Source organism: Canis lupus, chromosome 37 (genome assembly GCF_048164855.1).
Source record: "Canis lupus baileyi chromosome 37, mCanLup2.hap1, whole genome shotgun sequence".
Taxonomy (NCBI): Eukaryota; Metazoa; Chordata; class Mammalia; order Carnivora; family Canidae; genus Canis; species Canis lupus.
In genome coordinates, this window is record NC_132874.1 from 9,934,142 (window position 1) to 9,956,718 (window position 22,577).

Genomic DNA, 22,577 nt, shown 5'->3' on the forward strand with positions numbered 1-22,577 from the left:
ATCTTTAACCGGCTATTGCCACTGTAGGGGCAGGGAAGAAAGGGAAAGAAAGCAGAAGATATCAGAAAGAAAAGGTCAGAGGGCCAGTGCAACCGAGTATGTAAGAAAAATGATAAGAGTTTGTTAAAATACATATTCCTAGTTCCACTCCAGAGATTCTATAGGTCTGGGGTGGGGTCTGACAATGTATGTTTTAAATGCTTCCCATCTAATGCTGATGTCAGAATTTTTGGGCTGCTGTGGGAAGGCAAAGCTTATACCTGAACAAATCAGGATCTAATTTGTTAGCCCGGTTTTTGGGAGAAAAAAAAAGGATCGGGGATGTTTGAAATTAATTGGTTAAGATACTTGCCTTTATGTTCTCCTTACCCTCTCTCCTCCTCAAGCACCTAATCTCTTGTATTCATTGCCTCAGAGGAAGAATAAACCAGGGTGAAAAGGAAGTAATCTTCCAGGATCTTCCGAAAACCTAAAATCCTTAAGGGGATTAGATGCCAGGAGAAAGTTTGGAGGGCTGGAGGTTGGGGGTTGAGGAGGGTGAAGCCATCCCTGGAAAAAGATTGAGAGAGATTGTCTAGGCAGATAGGATGGTGAGGGTGTGTGTGTGTGGGGGGAGAAGACAAGAGGATACAGGTGCCCTTGCATCCCCTAGTGGGGAAGGGCCCTGGGGAGACAGCAAAGCTGGAGCTAGTCAGTGAGATTCAATGGCAAAGTACATCATGCTTCACTTCCCAAAGGTAGAAGTCCAGCAGTGCAATAAGGACCCAGAGAGGAAAGACTATTCTGGGCATTGAGAGGTGACTTGAGATAGTTTGCATGGATACACATCATCAAGGAACAGTTGGCCCCCCATGGTACTACGTGATTGCGCCCTAGGAACAGTTCTGGGAAAAGAAGTGGGGGGTGGGGTAAATGGTAAGAACTGACTTGACTGGATTTGTTTCTGCTCTCTCTCTCTCTCTCTCTAAAAAAAAAAACAAAAAAAGAGTTTTGAAACAAATTCTGTTGAATTAAGTGTAACTACATTTCTTGTGTCTCTGAGTTGTGGACACAAGTTTCAAGTCTGCTGCACAAGATATTACTAATCAAGTGAATTTGGTGGTATCCCATGATAAACCATTTAACAGCTTGGAGTAGGTGTGTGTGCTAGATAGGGAGGCTGTGATGTGCCTACACTTGAGTGTCTTAGATCCAATCAATAGCCAGGATATCTAAATTCCAGAAGATCATATATAGAGTGGTAAGTCACTCTGGCATATAAGCACTATCTTTGATTCTAATTTAAGACATCTCGAAATAGGGCAAAGAAATTGGGTGGCCAGATTTAGCAAATAAGTTGTCCCATGCAAGATCTGCAGGATTGGGCACATGCTTATATTAAAAAACTATGCATTGTTTATCTGAAATTCAAATATAACTGGGCATCCTATACGTTATCTGGCAACCCTGCCAAGAAGGGAACTCGCTCTTAGGAGTCTGGGGCCCAATAAGTCATCTGCCGAAGTGCCCTGACCAGGTTTAGCAGAATCCCAACGTATGCCAGAAATCCTCCCAAGGCCTTGCTGAGAAGCAGCTGGACATACCTCTGTGAGAGGAGGCAGGATGTCAGTGGGCTCAGCAGCTTCCCTAAGCATCTCAGGCTCTATTCCTTTCATTTGCCCTGCCTGTGGGAAGTTCTAGAATGCCTCTTGGTTTAATGAAAAAGGTACAGGTTTGGAAATCAGTTAGACCTGTGTTCAGAGCTCATCCTTGGTGCATGACTTGGAGTGAACTACTTAACTCTTCTCTTTTAGACTACTCCCTATCAGACTTGTAAGGACGAATGATAAAGCATAGGAAGCACACAGCGAGGTGTGAGGCATGTAGTGTGTACTCCACAGTGCTATCATTTCATGCACTTAGTTACTAAATACAAGTGTGGGAGACTAAACTGTATTTCTTGCTTCCAAAAGACCCTACTTTGATACCGCAGTTATTTGGGGGCACTATTTGTCCTGTTGTAACCTTTAGCCTGTGTATCTCTGTCTAGAGTATGGGTTTTTAAAAATATTTTCTTTTTAAGTAATCTTTATAGCCAATGTGGGGCTTGAAATCACATCCCCAAGATGAAGAGCTGCATGCCCCTCTGAGTGAGCCTACCAGGCGCCCCTGCAGTACCCTCTTTTAACCTTCCTAGAATTTATTTATATCTGGAAAAAGGAATGGCACCCTCAAATTGTACTCAAGTTCCCTGGATGAATGTCCTGATCACCATTCCACTGAGCCAGGGTTGTGGCAACAATGCTGGTTTATGTGAAGCTCTTATCTGCCTGACAATTGTTTAAAATGGAGAACATAGCCTTAAAACGATAGATGTAATATATATTTCCCAAAGGAGATGTATCCACCTAGGTATATGTTCAAAATACTTAAAAATAATGTAACAGTACAACCATTTCTATTTGTCCCTAAATTGCAGGACCTAAGCCATCATCATGTTTCTATCTGCAGAACACGTGGCCCAGGATAAAATAAATATTTGTTGAATAGTATCCCAAAGTTTAAAGTATATATCTTTGTCCCTTTGGTTCATAGTTCTCCCTGAGGGTCCTCGGGGAGAGAGCACCATTTTCATCTGATTGTGAAAAGTGATTTTTTTTTTCTTTTTACCTGTGACACTACAATTAGTGCATGGTCAGTGGTAAATTGTATTTCAAAGGAAAAGAGGGGGGACACGTGGGTGGCTCAGTGGTTGAGCAGCTGCCTTTAGCCCAGTCCCACATTGGGTTCCCTGTATGGAGCCTGCTTCTCCCTCTGCCTGTGTCTCTGCCTCTCTCTCTGTGTCTCTCATGAATAAATAAATAAAATCTTAAAAAAAAAAAAAAGGAAAAAGGGATTAAAGGTGGTCTAACAGTAAAAGAGTATTTTCACAAAATTTATTTTAAAGTATTTTTGAAACACGCAGGAAAAAAAAAACACCCCACCTCTATAACATAAAAGTTGTCAGGGGGAATAACGGACCTATGAATACATACTCATCCAATCAATAAACACTTATCCAATTGGTGCCTGGTACTCTGGATGTAAAATGTTAGGAAGCCACGTGGTGGCCGTAAGGAGGGTCTTTTCTTTCGAATGTATTATTCATGAGTCCTTCATTATTTAGGGCGTAAGTGATACTCTGCACTTCTGGAGCACGATGCCTGCGAGGTATCAGTCATCTTTCCTTCGTTTATTTTATAGCTTTTGAAGTTGGACCAACAAGGAAGCAATCTGGACTCAGAAGACTGACCCATGGAGAGTGAACACACCAAAGGTGAGTTCAGGCGAGCCGTGAACCCAGAAGTTTCGACCGAGTTTGCACAAGTGGCTAGTGGTGACTCTGTCGCAATCGAACACCTGCTCTCCCCTTTCTCCTCTCCGCGTCCCCTCTTCTGTCTTCTAGCGCTCCTTAAACATCTCCCCCTTTCCTGTATTGTTCACATGGAGAGGAAGTGTTCGGTGAAAATTGCTGAAAAATCTAAATGAACCATCTGACCTGCCTTGTTTTTTTTTTTTTTTTTAAAGATCTTATACTTTTTAATTTTTTATTTATTTATGATAGTCACACACACAGAGAGAGAGAGAGGCAGAGACACAGGCAGAGGGAGAAGCAGGCTCCATGCACTGGGAGCCTGACGTGGGATTCGATCCCGGGTCTCCAGGATCAGGCCCTGGGCTGAAGGGAGGTGCCAAACCGCTGCACCACCCAGGGATCCCTGACCTGCCTTGTTTAGGTGACATGGAAACGGCCACTCGACCTTCCTTTTCCTTAGCTCACAATTAGGACATAGAGTGTCTAAGAACGATTGGATTTCTTTTTTCCCCTCTCAGTTGTTAATACTTTTCAAAGGATCCAGTTTTGTTTTGTTTTGTTTTAAGATTTTATTGATTGATTCATGAGAGACACACGCAGGGAGAGAGGCAGAGACACTGGCTGAGGGAGAAGCAGGCGCCCTGCAGGGAGCCCGATGCGGGACTCGATCCCAGGCGCCCGGGATCATGACCTGAGCCAAAGGCTGAGCCACCCGGGTCCCTCTCAAAGGATCCAGTTCTAAAGTTAGTGACGGATCAAACGAAAGGCAGAAGTCTGCTCCCTTTTGTTTGTAAACCCAAAGGAGGTCGGGAGAGAAGGGAGATGCTGGTACTTGGGGGAGCCTAGCTGCAAAAGGGCCCTATGACGAGGAGTTAAGGGAGAGGCATATTCACACTGGCTGGCAGGGAACACAGCAAATGGCTTTTCCTTACTTAGATGGAAGTAAGGACCTTCCTTGCCGCCCAGCAGCAGATTGCTACCTGTCTGCAGCCAAGCTCTGCGTGGCCCTGTCCAGGAGGAGAGAGAAGAGGGATTATACTCTGGTGTTAGCAAGCATGAAACTAAGATCACTCATCTCAGCACTTCAACTGCAAGGGACGGGCCTGGAAACAGGTGCTTCTTGTAGGAAGTGCTTATGAGTCACTGCTGACTCACAGCGAGGGCCAGATTTTATGAGCAAGCAAGTGAAAAAGAGCTGGTTTAACTGTTACTAATTTAAAGCATCTAAGTTATGGCTTGGATTTAATTGTGGCTGGGAGAAGCTGCTTGTTGCTTGGTTCGGGCCTCTGCGGAGACCTATGGTCTACTTTGATGTCTTAATTCTATGCATGGTTTACGTGCTGGAACCTAAACCTTCATGGGTGAGGTAGTTCTCCCTCCCTGGGGGGTAGCAGGGGATGTTTAATAGACTTTGCTACATGTCTGCAGAATTGCTTTTGTTTGGCGATAGTGCCTACTTAATATTGAATGTATAATAGTATAATTTCACATGTATTTGCTTTGGAGAATACTTGAAAAGTGCCTTTTGGTTTTTGGATTTGAAGAACCATATTTTTGGTAGCCCACAATATCCTATTGTCTTTATGATGGATCCAAACAAGGTGAGCTATGTAGGACATAGGCCACAGGTTATACATCCTGGCTTAAAATCTTCTTGCAAAATGACCATTATGTCTGTTAAATCAACCCTACTCCCTGTGATAATGGAGAATAAGTATGTACTAAATCCAGAATTTCATTTCCGGTAGTGTCTAGCTTCCTTTGGACAAAGAAGCCCATGAGAATAAAAAGAAAAAAAATGTTTAATTTTGTTTCCACTTGGTTTTGGAATAGGGTGAAATGTACCAAAATGTTAAATAAGAGGGGGAAAAAATCTACATGATCTATAAACTGCTGGTTCATCAACTCTTAAATTGTTTATTGTTGTAGATTAATGAGGAATGGGAATTCCTAAGACTGCTCTTTATACAAACTTTGGATAATTCATTTACCTTGATGCCTTGATCCATAAGTGTTCATATGAGCAAATATATTTATGTTTGGCTTCCAGGAGGGAAGGTGTATGTGAGTCTTTTAAAAAGGATTTCTTATATTTCATGTTTTATGCCTTCCTTATTGTAGAAGGAAATAACTCTAGGTATGTGTGGGAAGAATACTTTTGATGGCCAGCTGCAGTAAATTTTTAGACTAAAGGATCCACTATTAATTTTTTTGCCAGAAGTAATTTTTGGAGAAAATACTGCATTTAAATATTGTATTGATCTCATGGCATTTCTTTAAAAGATCAAACTATTAGAAGTAGGTAACCTACTTGTTTTTGTGATTTGTTAACTTGAAAGCTGTTATTTCTGTTACAATTTAGGACAGGTGAAATCTACACATTTTCTCCAAGTACCCTGACCTCTTTGCTTGCGTTTTAGATATTGGACGCCAACCCAGTACTGAGGATATTTGCTCTTAGGGTTGCTCCTGCTTGCTTTTCTACCTAACAGTGATTTTGTGAGTGCTTTGGAAAGAGAAAAGTCACAGGAATTCTAGGGAAGTAGTTTGGTATTTTTCTCTGATCCTAGCTTCTTGGATTATGAGATGGTCTAGTCTACATCCATGTGTTTTGATTTCTCATGAGTTAACTCTAAAAAGAAAATTTGTACAAAGATATTTGGGAATTAGCAAAATGTTTTTTAAATGTTTATGCATCAGTATATTTCATAACTGACGTTGAATTTCAGACCCTTGACATTTCAGACATGCTTTCTTAATTCTGGTGGCATGGTTAATTTTTAAAACAGTGCTTCTCAACTGTCATGTGCATACAAGTCACCTGGATACCTATTTTAACAAATGCAGGTTGTGATTGAGTAGGCCTGGGATGGGCAGAGATCCTTTACAAGTTCCTGGGGACAGGTGCTGCTAATCCAGTGTAGCAAAAGGCCAAAAGATACATTTCAGCTTGGCTGGTTGTGCCTTTCTTGGGGTGGTGGTGAGATGAGATGTTAGGGTTTTTAAGATGTTAATTCAAAGAATGCTCTCGAAAAGAAATGTTTTAATGAGTTAGGGTCCGATAAATTAAAGCATTCTTTACAAATGCTTTTAAAAAATGAAAAACTAGCTTAGTGCAAGCAAATTGAGTTTTGCAAACATCATAGATTTAAATAGCTTGCCACCTTAATGATGAGTTGTTTTTAAGTGTAACTGATTAAATTATATTTTAAAAAATGAAGCCAATAGATTGTATTAAATGAATTTAGTAGCATGTGTTTAGAACTTAGAATGCAGAATTATGGGAGTGAATTATTAGTGTTAAGTTCTAGTGGCTAATAGACCATTATTCAGTAAACCTGAAAAGAACTCAGTAAAACAAGTGTAATGCATCGTGTCAACAGAGGTTGTTTTACTGTTTGGTACACTGACATACTAGAAACCACTACATAATAGGTTCTCAATAAATGTTTTTCAATATTTAATTATGTTTGTAAATGGTTTATAACTATCCACATATTCCTTTATTTAGCCTTGGTCTCAATTGTTTATGCTTATACTAGTTTATATTTGAGTATTAGACAAAATGTTTAATCCTAATTGATTCATTAACTGTCTTGTTAGGACGGAACTAGTCTTCCTGAATTTGGCTACTACTGTGTTCAATAGAACTGAAATTCTATTTAGAATTGATCAGTTCAAAATATGCCTTAAACTATAATAGAATATAAGTAAACACGTATATGCCAAAGGCTAATATACATTGACATAAGTAGGAAGAGGAAAAATCTTCTGTGACATGATATATGTGGTTAATCAAAATTTGATATTAGTTAATTCATTTAGTCTTAAGTATTACTTTATTCCCCAAAGTCAGAGCACACCGTAAGTTAATGAGAGCATAATGATGTGTATGTTTAAATATCTTTCCAATGCTATGGCCTCTCTTCCTTAAAATACAAACAGACAAAAACTTGGTAACTTTTTAGAATCTCAATGACACTTTGAATTTTCTCCAGTTGAGACCAAAGTGTATTAATGAATTAAAAAAAAAAAAAAACTAGTTTCACCTTATTTTTCTGTATAATGAAATGCTTGGTAATAATTATCACATGAAGACGTGTGTGGAAGATCATAGAGATCTATCCAAAACTACTCTCAATAAAATAATAATTTGCTTTAATAGACAACACAGTGGACACTTCATTTTATGTTAAGATAACATAAACACATAATTTTCTAACTTCTAATTGTCATCTCGAAATACTCCTTTGACCAGAATTGACTACCTTTTGAAGAATTTGTAAAGGCAGTTTTCAATCCAGATTGGGTTTAGACTAAATTGTAGTTCATTTGAAATGAGTGGATATTCCTTATCTCTTAGAACATGGTCAGCAGCCGATGTGCTACTTTATAATTGGTAGACAGTTACCATATTGTATGGGGAGGGGAGATTTAAGGAAGTTTTTTTGGGGGCAAGGACCCTGGTAATAACAGGCCTTTCATAAAATGAAATCTTATCTGATATAACCAACCATTCTGGCTGAAAAAACTGGGGCCAGTTTTTCTTTTTCTTTTTTTGTATATTTGTTTATTGGAGTTTGATTTGCCAACATCTAGCATTAACACCCAGTGCTCATCCGGTCAAGTGCCCCCCTCAGTGCCCATCACCCAGTCACCCCATCCCCCCACCCACCTCCCCTTCCACTATCCCTTGTTCATTTTCATAGGAATTTTTTCATGATACTCTTGAATGCTTTATCATTGAATAAATAGATGAATTTGAGAAAGAATTTGTTATGCAGTATAGAAAACAAATATGTGCAAGCTTGGAAATATTACACAACGCAGTTTAGCTATATTAATCACTGCATTATTTATTATAATAAAATAGAAACAGTTGACATTGGTAGTGATTAGCTGTAATATATAAAGAATGATTGCTATGTATCAACACTGTGCTATCCGTTCAGGATATGGAGGTGAGGAAAAAAAAAAAAAAATCCTTGTCTTCATGGAGTTTAAAACCTAGCAGGGGAGAAATGAATTTCTTTTTCGTTTTCTTTTTTTTTTTTTGAGAAATGAATTTCTATTAAAATACACTCCCTGAAACAACCCAAAATTTAAGATTACTTCTCAGAGCTGCTGCAATTTTGCTGAGGTCTAAAGATGGATGGGAATAGAAATAAGTAATAAGGAAAAGAAGGAATACAAAGATAGCTAGTTCCTAACACAAAATTTGTTAAGTGATACCATCCCATTCTGTGAACTACAGAATCCTTGTTTTTTGGGGGGATTAAATTAATCACTTATGGAAACTAATTGTAAGCACTAAGTAATTATTCCCTTCCTTAAGAACCTGTTAATTCCCAATAAGGCTGGAATGATTTCAGGAATCTCTAATACTGTTCCATGTCATTTGATACTCTTTTTCAATTTAATTTTTGGTACTTCTTCCCAATTTATATATAGTATCTGCTAGAGAAATGTTTAATAACTTTTTGTATGTTCAACTGCAGACAGATTCTTTAAATTTTATAATCGGAATAACTTTATTGGAATCCATTCTATTACTAGTAATTCCTAACTGAAGAATGAGTCCTGTTCCAAAATATAGGAGGTTTGGTGATTTTTAACTCCAAAATGAATTTCAGCCTAGAAACAATGTTATTTTTGAATCCCAAACTATGCAGAAGTTACTTCATCCCACAGTGAAGCTGATACTATTTCAGGGTAAAATTAGTAGGAAGTTTTGAATGCGAATTTCTTCTTGCCTTTTATTTCTTCTCTGCTGTCAAGCCTGGTACCATTTCCAGTAACTGAGTTAACATGAATGTGGGAATAATGTATTATTCTTTCTTCAAATCCTGTTTTACTTCAAAGAAATAACTGTAAAATGGGGTAAATAATTGAGATCAAGGCTAACGGGGGATGTGGATTTTCCCATACTTTCTCAATTCCTACCAATTTTTTAAAAATTTATTTATTTATTTATTTATTTATTTATTTATTTATTTATTTATATTTATTTATGGCAGAGGGAGAAGCAGGCTCCCTGTGAGGAGCCTGATACAGGACTCCATCCCAGGACCCCAGGATCACGCCCGGACCCAAAGGCAGATTCTCAACCACTGAGCCACCCAGGCATCCTTTCTACCAATTTTCTATTTCAAAGTTTTGTCTCAGTTTGGCCCAGCTCTCTTGCATGTCCTTTTCAAAGCTTGGGTATGAAGGCTGTCCCCCGCACACATCAAATAACCCACCGCCAAGAAAGGGATGGTTTTTGGAGTCTCAGCCAGTTCTCTCTCCTGTGCTAGAAATTCTGTCTGGCAGGGTGAAAAGGGAAAATGAAACAGGGCTACGGGTCCATCTTCTTTGTATGCAGCCCAATGAAAGATTCAGGCACAGATCTTCCCTAGGAGTTCACTTATTAGGAACTACTTTGCTCTGCTTGTCAAATACCTAGCTAAGAACTGTGAAAGAGAAACAATTGTATTTGAGAAGGGTGAGGTGATGGGCAGCCCGGGTGGCTCAGCGGTTTAGCGCCGTCTTTGGTGGGTGTGATCCTGAAGACCAGAGGTCGAGTCCTGCGTGGGGCTCCCTGCATGGAGCCTGCTTCTCCCTCTGCCTGTGTGTCTGCCTCTTTCTGTCTGTGTATTTCTCATGAATAAATAAATAAAATCTTTAAAAAAAGGTGAGGTGCTTCAGGGGAAAGAGGGATCTAGTGGGGGGGGGGGTTATTGGTGAAACCAGGCATGGAAGTAGGAGAACCAGGAAACAGAAGAGGAAGTAGATTAATTTCATGTCCTGTCTGGCAACTTTTTACCACCCCTGTGTGGGTGATTACAGTCAGAGGGGTCACTAAAGTCATTTGCTCTATAAACCTGCATCTGATACAGTTAGGTGCTGAAAAGTACTACAAAATCCAAGGTACTGTAAGTTTGGTTTCACAATTTGACTTACGGGATTTATAGAGTGATCTGAACTGTGCAGTCTGGTGGTGGAGATGGTATGAATGTCTCAGAGTTAATTTGTACCTAATAGCTGGATATTACATGCTTTCTCTCTAAGCAGTTATTACGAGCTCTCTGTGCAATAATGCTTTCACCCCACCCACCGCCCTGTTGAGGTAAATATTCATCCTGTTTGCCCATGAGGAAACGTGAAGCTTAGAAAGAGGATCAGTAACTTCCCCAAGGCTACACAGCTAGTGACAGATTTGAAATGAAGTCTGACTCCAAAGCTATTATTAAGCTTTACAGTCAGGTGTCTCAAATGGAACACTAAACCTATATATATATATAATTTTTTTTTTTTTTTTTTAAACAACAGATTCCCGCCCCCCTCCCTACTCATTTGGGTACCTGTTTCGACTCTTACAGAAAAACTGGGTTGTCGCTGTGGCTTTGACCTGTAGGCTTGAAGGTGCCTCGGGAGTTCCAACGAACCCCCGCCGGCCGGTCGCGGGATGGGAGGGCTGGACCATGGGACCTCGCCTTAGCCCTTTCTGATGGTCCGTTCCTACAATCTCTATTCTTTGTGGGTTCAGTCTTCGATCCTAGCTCACGCACTCCCTGCCCTAAACGGAATGCCTCCTGTTCGGGGCCAATGCGCGGGACGCTGTTATTACTGGTGGCCCCCCCACCCCCCCCCGTGAGCTGACTGCGTGGGTGATAACTGGAGCCGCTCACTGCGTTCCTTGTATATTCCGGGACAGACACCTCGTACTCTGCGGAAGAGGCTCACCACAGCTCTCCATGCGGTGGGTTGGATGGTTCCCCTCTTAGAGAGGAGCCAAGGCTGAGAGTCTGGACTTAACCCCAGGTCAAGCTAGAGAGGCGTTGGGGGCGGAGTTCCAGCGCTCACTTGCGCCTGGGAGGGACATTAATGAAACTGTACCCACCAATGCAGCTTTAGGCTTGAAGATCCTGGGCACCAAACACCTCGTTCTAGACTCGCGCCTGTTCTCGGTGTCCCCATCTGCTTGCTTTCCACCCGTTTTACCAACCGAAGGGGAAGTCGAGCGACAGGAGGTTACGGTCTTGACGTTAAACGCCCGCTTTCAAAAGGGCGTCAGTCGACGGCGAAGAGCGGTAGAGAGGCTGGGGCTCTCGGCTCTGGGCCTCCGCGGGCGCCCGCGGGGATCCCGGGACCTCCTTCCGCGTCGTCCTCTCCCGGAACTCGCCTTCTGCCGCGGAACTACGCTTCCCAGCGTGCCGCGCGGCCGAGAGCGCGGGCTCGAGCGGCCCTCCCTTCCCCTTGGCCCAGCCCCCGGTCGCGCTGTGATGATGCGAGCGCGTCGGGCGCCGACGAGTGACGGCGTTCTGGCTCGCGACCGCGGCGGCGGCCTTAGCAGCGGCAATAGGCGCAATAGCGGCGGCGACTGCAGGGACGACGACGACGGCGGGGCGGGCGCTGTGCGCAGAGGGGAGGGGTAGGCGGGCGGCGCCGGCGGCTTCAACTGCGGCAGCCACGGCTGGGGCGACGGAAGGATCCCCATCAGCCGGCGGTCGGGGTAGGCCTCAGCGGCGCCTGGAGCGGCTCGCCGTGTCCTCCGCGGGGGATCTCCATAGAGACCGTGACATACACAGAGGCGGGGGGCCGCGGGAGGCTGCCGGGCCGGAGCCAGCTCCTCGGCCTCTGCCGCCGCCACCGCCTTCCCCGCTGCCAGCGCGCATTTTCTCTCCACTCCTGCCCGAGACCTCGCGGCTCCCGGTGTGCCTGGGCTCCACTGTGTGGGCAGCGAAGGCGGACTTTCGGGCCGGGGCCGGGCGGGGGGGGCTCTAAGGCCGCCACCTCTGCCTCTCCCGCCCCCCTCACCCGCCCCGAAGCGGGAAGCCGCGGAGGCCCCGCCATGGCCTCGGGAGCCGGAGGAATCGGAGGGGGCGGTGGCGGCAAGATCCGGACGCGGCGCTGCCACCAGGGCCCGGTTAAGCCTTACCAGCAGGGGCGACAGCAGCACCAGGTAGGGGACCCCGCGGCGGCGGCGGCGGCGGCGGCGGCGTGTCGGCGGGTCGGGAACGCGCGCCCAGGGGCCCGGGCGCCCCACGTGGAGCGGACGGTAGGGCCCGAGGGCAGGCCCGAGCCAGGCGGCGGGATCGCGGGCCGCCGGGGTGGCGACGGGAAGTGGGCCGAGACGGGCCCGTCCTTGCGGCTCGCACGTGTGGTTCGGGCCCCCACCCCCCGCCCGGCCTCTGGGCCAGGGGCTTTCCCCCGCACGGGCGTAGGGCGGGAACAGAAATTCTAGGCCCACGATGCGCGCGTTTCTTTCTCGTTTTTGGCGGGGATTGGGGGTTTGAGGGTATTACTCACGTCCTCTCGAAGGAGAAAGGAAAAAGAGGCGGCTGGAGGCCCGCCCGTGCGCCTGCCGCTCGCTGGTCTCCCGCGGTTCAGTTGGTGCGGGGAGGGGGCTGTCCCAGGCGGGCCGCTGCCCAGGCCCCCGGGCGAGGATGGGGCGCTCCTCACGCCGCAAGTGGAAGAACTTTGTTTTCATCGTTGTGAATTCCTCGTGCCCCCTGCGGGTGCCCCCTCGTTGGATCTGCGAGCAGCCGCTTGGATCTCCCCCGCCCCCCCCGTAACCGGGTTAGAGTTACCTAGGCCCTGGGGCATTTTGAAAGTCCCTCTCCACCCTTACGTCTTTTCTCCGCTGCGAGACTCTTCCCTCCCCCCGGCTACCCTCCCCCTCCCCCCCCCCCATTTTATTCTGGACGCTAGAATTGGCTATTATGCACAGTTGACCGGGACTCCAGTCCTGATCTCATGCACGAAATATTTTACTATTACGGGGCGTATTCTAGAAGCTTGAGTACACTTTTGACACCCAGGAAGGTTGGTGGTCTTCTGATTAACCACCGTGTTGCACTCGTGGGTGTTTGAAATTTTGAAGAGGAGTTTATCCTCGTTGTGTAAAGGAGACAAATCCATTTTGAGGAAAAAAATGATTTTTTTTTTTTTTAAAAACCTGTTTGTTATGGGAACCGAATAGAAAACTGTTAAAAATTTATTTTAGTAAGATTTGCTTTCGAAACTTCTCAGTGATAAGGTGCGGGTAGGTACTTGCGTGTCTTAAACTTGTGGGGGAAAAAAAAAAAAAGCCCACAAAAGTATAGCAAAAGGGTCTGGTAACTTGTTGCGTCCTGTTAAAAGTAGGATTCCTGGATTGCTTTATTCCGGATGATGATGGTTTTTTGAATAACATGATTGGTGATGGTGTTAAGTTGTATCATTAAAAAACAAAGCTTTTAAAGTAAAAATTTGGGAGAAATTTTTAACAGTGAAAATGGTGGTTTACAATATTGAATAGCTCTCTACAAATGGATAGAAGTCTTAACATTACTCATACCTCCCACTAGTTTTTCCCCAGATATATGCAGAAAGGGGTTGGTTTTCAGATTTCTTTGTGAGGATCCAGGGGTACTTGCAGGCAGATTTCAGATTAGAATTCAGATCACATGATTGGCTATTTAACCAAATCCTTTTGTAGAATGGGAGTTAGACACACATGCTTTATGTATCTCCTGAAGAATAAATGTCTGAGTGCTTTCTTAGATCTTAGAAGAAAGTTACTGTATAAAAAAATGAAATGTTTTAAGTACATATATTGAACAATCTGGGCAGGATTTAGAAAGGAGCTAATATATTCCAGGTGGCAGGAGTTAAAATCACAGCTTATTTTCAAATGTACTTAAATAAAAATCTAACTTTGGGGAGATGATGCCCTAACAATATAATACCTATGATCTAGGTTTTCTTAGAGCTGACATGATTTTAGGCTGTTTAGTTTTATTTTAGAGCTTGATAATTTATTATTTCCCGCTTTCTAAAATACTTTCAGCTTCTTGTCCTAGCCATTTAACTGAAAAAGAAAGTGCATCTTAGTTTTTTGGATTGTGATTAAAGAGGTTTGGGGGTTTCTTTATCGACACTGCGAGTGTTACTTAATATCGGCAGGCTCTACCAAAGGAAAGTATCCACGAGTATACCAAAAAAATGCTCAATTTTTAAGAATCTTAAAAGAGAAACTGCCTTTAGTTCTTGCTGGGACTTTTGTGGACTTGTAGACCACCTGCTTGCTGTCTACTGTCTTACGCTGTCACCTCTGTGTTTTGCCTCAGCTGCTGAGTCATCATGAATAGCAAGGAGCTTCATGACATGGCATGTTTTGTACTAATGTTATTAAATTAACTGTCCAAGGGTTTCTGGGCAAAAACAAAGTTTTCGGTTGTGTAGTAGAGGGTTGGAATAGGAATGAGAGGTTTGGCACTGTTGGTTCATGGATGTTTGCCATTGCCTGTCAGGCCAATTAGCTTGTGCAGTCATGCAGTACCTGCAACTTTTGCATGTGTTCTACTGACTTGTAATTTCCTGTTTTGACTTCTGGTTTAGCTCTGCTGAGATACAGCTAAAGATTACATTTTTTTCCCTTTAACTTCTGATCTTTAAAATGCCATCTTGCTTGAAGTTTGAAGACAGAAATCCATTGTCTTACTCAACTAACTGAAGGGTAGTAACTTAAAGAATTGTAGAAGCAAAAATGAAGAACAGCCCTGAATAATGTAAGTCAAACATTTTCACTTGCCTCCTACCCCCTAACTCAGCCCAGATGCATTTAGGAAACGGTATCATTTTTCTAGTTGGGAGTGAACAGGTCCCTAAAAAAAGGTGCTAGTTTTCTGTCACCCCTTCGGTTTCCCTTCCCACTTCTTGTGCAGATTGTCAGGCCCAGGAATTCAGCCCTGGAGAGATCAAGCTTTTCTTAATAGCCACCACCAAAAAACTTGAACCCATGGGCAAACCAGAACCTTGCTTCTGGAAGAGTCTACTGCCACCTCCTGGTGAGAGGGAATTACTTATTTTTGCCCTTTTTTGGGGGGGCGGCGGGGGGGGGGGGGGGGTGTTCCAGAGGTTTTTGTCTTCTGTTTTGGAGCTGAGGGAATCCACTCATTTTCTCTGCCTGGATGTAGCTTGTCTTACAACAGGGTGGTGTTTGCATTTAGCTCTTTTAGAAAAAAGAGGGAACCCCTTTACTAAGTAGCTTAGATAGGAGTCTGCAGACTTTTTTGTAAAGGGCCAGATAGTAAATATTTTAGGCTTTGTTGCCGCAGGCTCTTTGTTTTGTTTTTACAACCCTTTAAAAAATGTAAAAATCATTCTTAGCCTGAGGCCTGTATGAAAACAGGCTGAGGGCTGAATTTGGCCCACACAGGCTATGGTTTGCCTAACCCTGGTGTATATGACAGTTTAGGATTTTTTTTTTCTTTTGCTTAGTAGTTCCTATATGATAATTTTCCCCAAGTGTGTCCCACTTGGGATCTGATGGTGAAAAAGTATTCTCAGTTATGAAAAGGAAGAATATTTAGACATGGAATACTTAGTCATTCCAGAAGTCATTAAGTAGTTTTGACTTATATCTTTCTTTGCTTTATTTTAGATGTTAAATACTGTCTGTGTAAACAGAACTGGAAATAGGTGATAGGGAAAAAATGTACTGTAATGGACTTACAGCATCTGGGTTTGAACCTTGTTCTGCCAGAACTTGGAGAAGTTTTTTAAATTCTCTTTGCTTAATTTATTCGTCTCTAAAATGGAAATTGTTTTGAGGCATAAATGAGATGAGTAAATCTCTTATAACAGGACCTGGCATATATATAGTTAGTAAGGACTCATTTGAAATTGTTGCCATTAAATACCACCTTTTGATTTACATGTTTGTCTCTGAATTTTGCTGCCTTTAGTAGAAGTTTTTTTTTCCCTTTATATATAGGCCTATATTGGATTTAGGGACTTGTTTACCAGGTGATGAGGCTGGACTTAAAACTCTACCTCTCAAATACTTATTTTTGAACACATTGTCTTCATAGAAATGTCAGTCATTTAGTGTATAGAGGAGAATAAATCCAAGTATTAAGTTGTGTAATAGATTTTTTGTTTGTGATGGAAGAGCCTTGTGTGTGGTATTTTATTGATTCTCTTACCAATTTTTTTAAAGATTTTACTTATTTTTGAGAGAGTGTGAGCATGTGCATGCAGGAGGGTGAGTGAGCATGGAGGGGGGAGAGGCAGAGGGAGAAGCGGACTCCCCGCTGAGCAGGAAACCTGACTTGGGGCTTCATCCTAGGACCCTGAGATCATGACCTGAGCCAAAGGCAGACGCTTAATGGACTGAGTCACCCGGGCGCCCACTTACCAATGTTTTTAATAAAATAAATGACAATAAACCCCAGGGATTGTCCCCATATCCCAGAAAGTCCTCTGATGAGGCTGGTATATATTAGTTTGAAGTAAAATGAAGACTTTGGTCTGAGGTCACTAATTAAAACCATTTTCTTTAGGCATAGAATATTATTAGGAAGATGTAATGACCTTGTGTTTTTAGAAATGTTTTATTTGTAGCTACTTAGCCTTGTGGTCCGGGTTGTAATGTATTTTTAATATTCTTCTGTGTTGTGTAGCATGATTTTAAGTCTTGCCACAAGATACAGTTTACTCTGTTTACTATCAGAAAGAGGATGGTAGAGTGCCTTTCTTGTATATAAATGTTTCAGTTTGCTTGATTTTGCTGATCTTCTTTGTACTGTGATTAAAAAAAAATAAACTCTTAAAACTTGTTTTCAAATAGATTATTTAAGAAAAATGACAATAATCTTGTAGGTTACACTTAGTGACTTAAACTGCTTTGGGCTCTATTGGATTTCCTACGGCTAGTTTGAAAGGATTTAAGGATTCCGTTTTTTTGTCTTTGTTTGATTACTGTTAATCATCTATTAATACCACCTCTTTGATATTGATAACTACAAATAAGAGACTAAGCCAGGTCCTGTTTCTCCTTACTGCATTAGAGCAGAATTTTGAAGGAGGTTGAAATTTGTAGCCACTTGTAGTTAAAAAAATTTTTTTAGCCAGCAAATTTTTATGCTCATGGTTTTTTTTTTTTTTTTGGCTTCATCTCTTGAGGTTGAGCAGAGAAATGAAAAGTGTGGATTTTAAGTGGCTAGCAGGGTTTGGACTGTGGATAGGGGACCTTTGGCTGCTGAATGACTATCTGTAGGTTGTAAAATAATGACAGAGAGTAGCTTAGATTTGGAGGTTAAATTCAGGTTATTGAAATCAAATTCAATATAACCGCATTAGAATTTGAATACTTCATTATTTTTTTCCCTCATGGAAATAGCTGCATATTAAAGTTAAGTAATGTTATGATAGATACATTACAAAACTCTAAATAACTGAAAGATTATGATGGCATCCAGATTTTTACTATTTAGCATTTAAGATGTTTTTATAATTAGATATTCTTTAAGTCTCCTGTGAAGTCTTGGGTTCTTAGCCCTTGTTCTTCTTCATTTGGCTTGGAGGGAACGAAGTGAAAACTAGGGAAACTGAAGTAAGAGTTTCAAAAAAGTTTGGAAAGGAGAACCTAGTGACATGGAAGTTCAGTGGGTAAGGAGAATGTACGCAGAAGCCTGGAAGAAAACTAAGGAAAGGTCGTTGACAGGTCTCAACAAAATAAAGGCAGCCAGAAGAGCTGATAGAGATCCAAACAACAATGTATTTGGGAGAATGGGAGCTCCAAAACTTTAAAACCGAAGATGGATTATATTTGATATTTATACTCCGTGCTCTGAAATTATTTGAGAGAGGAGATTTTATAATCTGCATATAACTACTTTATAGAGGCTAATGTGGAGAAAAGAGAGTTTAAGTCAAGAAAGCTAAAAATAGGAATAGAGAGCCTTCTATAAAGGAGAGGAAGTCTAAACCATTTTTTAAAAATATTTAATTTATTTATTCATGAGCAACACAGAGAGAGAGGCAGAGACACAGGCAGAGGGAGAAGCAGGCTCCATGCAGGGAGCCTGACTTGGGATTCGAGCCCGGGTCTCCAGGATCATGCCCCGGGCTGCAGGTGGCGCCAAACCGCTGCGCCACCAGGGCTGCCCGAGGAGAGGAAGTCTAATATAGTAATGTTAAAGAGTTGGCCTGTAGGAGACTTGTCCGGTAATACTGAGATTACAAATTGGTGGAAAGATATACAAGAAAAAATGTCTTTTTCAATGCAAATGAGTTCTAAATTAGGATTATAGAAGAGCCTTGCCCCACCTCTACCCTCTTTCATTAATCCTTGAACTTAGGTAAAATTAATTTGAAAAACTAACATAGTCATAGAGTCCTACACATTGAATGTCTTAATGTATATTTAGCGTTGAATTGGATTTACTTCTGGTCCTCAAATAATTTGTTGTAAATATCAGTGACATTTTGGACGTGTTTTTGCCATGTTTTGCCACATGAAAAACTTTTACTTTTTGGAGAGAAAGAAAAAACTCAGTTTAACTAGTCCACATTTAAAAATTCAATCTTAATCCTTGAAATTAACTTCATTATTTATGATTATCTAGTGTAGACTTTGCTTTAGGGTTACAAGGAGTGTTTTTAAGATTTTAATGCCCCATTTGTTTTGTTGATTTTTCTAAGCCCTTCATTAATTTTGCTTTCTTTGGCTACCTTTCTGCTTTCTTCATTTAGTTGGCTTTTAGTATTCGTCATTCCAGGGAATGGTTTAGTTTTCCTGTACTCTTGGATATCTTTCACAAATTGTTTTCTTAAAGGAAGGGCTATTAGTGGCAACAAGTTATATTTTTGTAAGGTGAAATTATTACACTAAGAAAATGTATTTTTTATTTTTGAATACTAGAATTGCTGAACTTCTTTTTAGCAGCCTGTCAATGCCCAGTCTTATGCCCAGTTCTAATGTGGGCATAAGATTGGTTGAGCAGTGCAGTTGTGAATACGTTTTTTTTTTTTTTCCTTGCAGTTGTAGATAAATTAAAGCAGCGTGTCAACTAATCTGTGCTCTGTACGGATCTGGTGCCTGTCCTCACAGAGTTGATGCTCTAGTGGAGCCGATGGACAGACTGATTAATCCTGTTTGACAGGTTGCCACTCTGTATGAAGTAAGGGCACTTTTGGTGCACTTAGGGGGTGACTATCCCAGACTTGGAGGATCAGAGAAAGTTTTCTGTAGGAAAACTGACATCAAATTATAATGGTGGCAGTTTTGCTGAAGTCTCTGAATGTAGAGAAATTAATCTGGTAAACTAGGACTTGAATATTCACACCTCAGTAGACCTTTACTCCGTGTACTTCTTTTTTCCTATCAGGTTTTGTTCTCCCCTCTTAATATCATGAAGTAGTTTTTCTCCACAGCCATGTAGGAAGCTGATTTGCCTCATTCCCATAAAGACTTGAAACATTTTCTCTCAAGAACAACTGAAAATGTAATAGACGTTCTTTAGTAATAGCATCAGAGGAGCTTTCACTTCCATAAGAAAGTGACTTTTCCCCTTTTCTAGTTCCCTCACTCTTTCTCACTTTTCCAGTTAGTGGCTAAAGTATCCTTTGGTCTTCAAAACTCTTAAAATCGCCAGGCAGGGATGTATCTCTCCCAAGTCTATTTGATAGACAAAGTCCCTTATCTGTTTATAGCCTAGCCAATTCTGTGCATAATCAGATTTCTGTTTTCCCTAGCAATTCAAAAAAATTCTAACATCTAGTAGTTGGTTATTTATTGTAAAAAAGTGTGTTAAATAAGTCTTTAACTTATTAAAATAGATTTAAAGGTGGGGTTTTTTTTATGTACTGCCAGTTTGATTTTCAGAGTTGATATTATGAAGTAGATATTTACAAAATTGATAGCAATGGTATGATGTATTCGATAATATAATCATGGAAATAGGGTTGTCTTTTAGATAAAACTTTATATTGTAGTTAACCTCGTATGACAGTTATGTTTACCGTGGTCTTAATTGGGAATACAATGGCCAAGTTTTAGATGATTTTATTACACGGTTCTCAAACTTTAATTTGCATGAGAATCCCTTCAAGAGTTTTTTTTTTTTTTTTTTTAAAGACTTATTTATTTATTCATTCAGAGAGAGCAAGAGAGAGGCAGAAACACAGGCAGAGGGAGAAGCAGGCTCCATGCAGAAAGCCCGATGAGGGACTTGATCCCGGGTCTCCAGGATCACACCCCGGGCTGCAGGCGGCGCTAAAGCGCTGTGCCACCAGGGCTGCCCCCTTCAAGAGTTTGTTAAAACAAATTTGCATTTCTGACTTGCCAAAAGGTGACACCAAGTGCTGTTGATTTTAAGACTTTAATGTGAGATCCACTGTTTTAGTCCTGAAGTGACTAGATATATAAGCTACAGAACAAAGGGTTACATGTAGATTCTCACACATAGGCATGCACACACATATGATTAAAGAGGAATTTTACAAGATTTAAATAGTTATTTAAGGCTTACTGGACTTTGTACTTATTAATACGGTTGGTTACCAGAACCTTAGATGGCATGTGCCAAGGACAGTCCTATATTTAAGACTTTGCACTTTTGTTCTCTCAGCCAAAATAGTTCACTAGAAATTTGCATGGCTGGGTCTTTGCTTATATAAAATAACTACCCCATTTTGCTTTATTTTTCTTCATGGCACTGAATCACCACATTATGTGTTCATATTATATTTACTTGTCTGTCTGTCTCCCAAAACTTAGAATATAAGCCCGAGAGAGCAGAAATTTGTTTCTGCTGTCTCCCCCACTGTTCCTTGCCTGACATGTAGTGTTCAATCAATAAGTATTGATGGAATGAATTGAATGAACAAAATAATATCTGCATTTACCTTTATAAGTTAGATAAGATTCTAAAATATTTTACAGAAATAAAGATTGGATATAACTTTTGGGTAATATGAATGCTACCCCAAATGTTGGACGTGTGTTCCTTTGTTGATAAAGCTACACGGACTGACTTTTTAACTTTCATGCTCATTAGGAAGAAAAGTTAACAAGTAGCACTGCTTTATCAGTTAGGGACCCTGCAAGAAACACTTCACTCCAGATGGTTCAACTGAAATTATCTTTAAGAAAGAGTCTACTTAGTATATGCTAGTGGTTAAAGGAGTAAATATTGGATAGCAAGATGCCCAGAAGCTAGGAGGAGTAGGAAGCTGCTACTCTTCCTAGGACTCAAAGGATGAAGGAAGAAATGGTGTAGCTGGAGTGGAGGAAGGACTACCTGGCTGGAGCAATAGTTTTAGAAGTGGGGCCCTTGATCAGAGAGGAAGCACAAGAAAGACTTAGACTTCTCTTTTCTCCCTTCCATAATATCTGGTATCCCCTAGTATTTCATGGGCCACTCCTGCCAGAAGCTGGTTTGGTGGGATAGCCTATCAAGAATAGAGTGAGTGAAGAACAAGTGAAGACTACTACAGCATCAGATCTGTGATTTGATTTTATTGTGCAGGAAGACCTAAATAAATAAATAAACTAATTTATTTATTTATTTAATAATAAATTTCTATTTTATTGGTGTTCAATTTGCCAACATACAGAATAACACCCAGTGCTCATCCCGTCAAGTGCCCCCCTCAGTGCCCATCACCCATTCACCCCCACTCCCCACCCTCCTCCCCTTCCACCACCCCTAGTTCGTTTCCCAGAGTTAGGAGGAAGACCTAAATTTATTGAGAGAGATGAATGGATAGAAAATCATTAATAGCAGTACAGATTAAAAACTATTGCTAAAATTTGGGCATCACGGGGAAGCTGTAAGCTGCATTATATTCCACACTGTCCACTGTAAGATTTGTTTTTCTGGGGGATCCCAGGGTGGCTCAGTGATTTAGCGCCTGCCTTTGGCCCAGGGCGCAATCCTGGAGTCCCGGGATCGAGTCCTGTGTCGGGCTCCCGGCATGGAGCCTGCTTCTCCCTCTGCCTGTGTCTCTGCCTCTCTCTCTCTCTCTCTCTCTCTCTCTCTCATAAATAAATAAATCTTTAAAAAAATTTGTTTTTCTGATTGATTATAGAATATCTTATGATATATTTTAATAACTATCTGACTAGTGTTCCACATATATATGTTTTCCAGATCTGTTAGGACTTAAAGTATACACAATTTTTATTCCCCTTAGAGAGGGACCTTTTCCCTAAAATGTATTGTAATATCCTGAAATGCATCTAATTTTCTAATCTCTTAAACTAGAACGGTGGTTCTCAAACTTTAGCATTTAGAATCACTTGGGAGGGTGTGTTAAAACAGGTGAGTCCTGCTTCTAGGCTGGGATAGAGCTTGAGGGGATGCTGAGGTTATCAGTAAAGGGACCACCCTATGGGAACCACTGCACGAGAGAGAGTACACTGTGCTTTTAATTTTTGTGGTTGCCTTAGGGTCGTTTACCCTACAGGGGTATACTGAATTTAAGGATG

General features: G+C 41.6%; 1 protein-coding gene across 5 annotated transcripts in view; it reads left to right on the forward strand.

Annotated features, from left to right (window-relative positions):
* Nucleotides 1-3,222: 3,222 nt before the first annotated feature.
* NUP153 (nucleoporin 153) overlaps nt 3,223-22,577 on the forward strand; it is an 80,672-nt gene continuing 61,317 nt past the window's right edge. For 2 of the 5 annotated variants that reach the window (XM_072814318.1, XM_072814315.1), the window contains exon 1: nt 3,223-3,295. Coding sequence is in view for 1 of the 5 variants with exons in the window: in XM_072814314.1 (XP_072670415.1) it covers nt 12,168-12,278 (111 nt within the window). In the remaining 4 variants the exon portion in view is untranslated. Of the gene's footprint in view, nt 3,296-11,626; nt 12,279-14,698; nt 14,869-22,577 lie in introns of those variants that run through there. The other 3 variants (XM_072814316.1, XM_072814314.1, XM_072814317.1) reach the window with 3 other exon arrangements.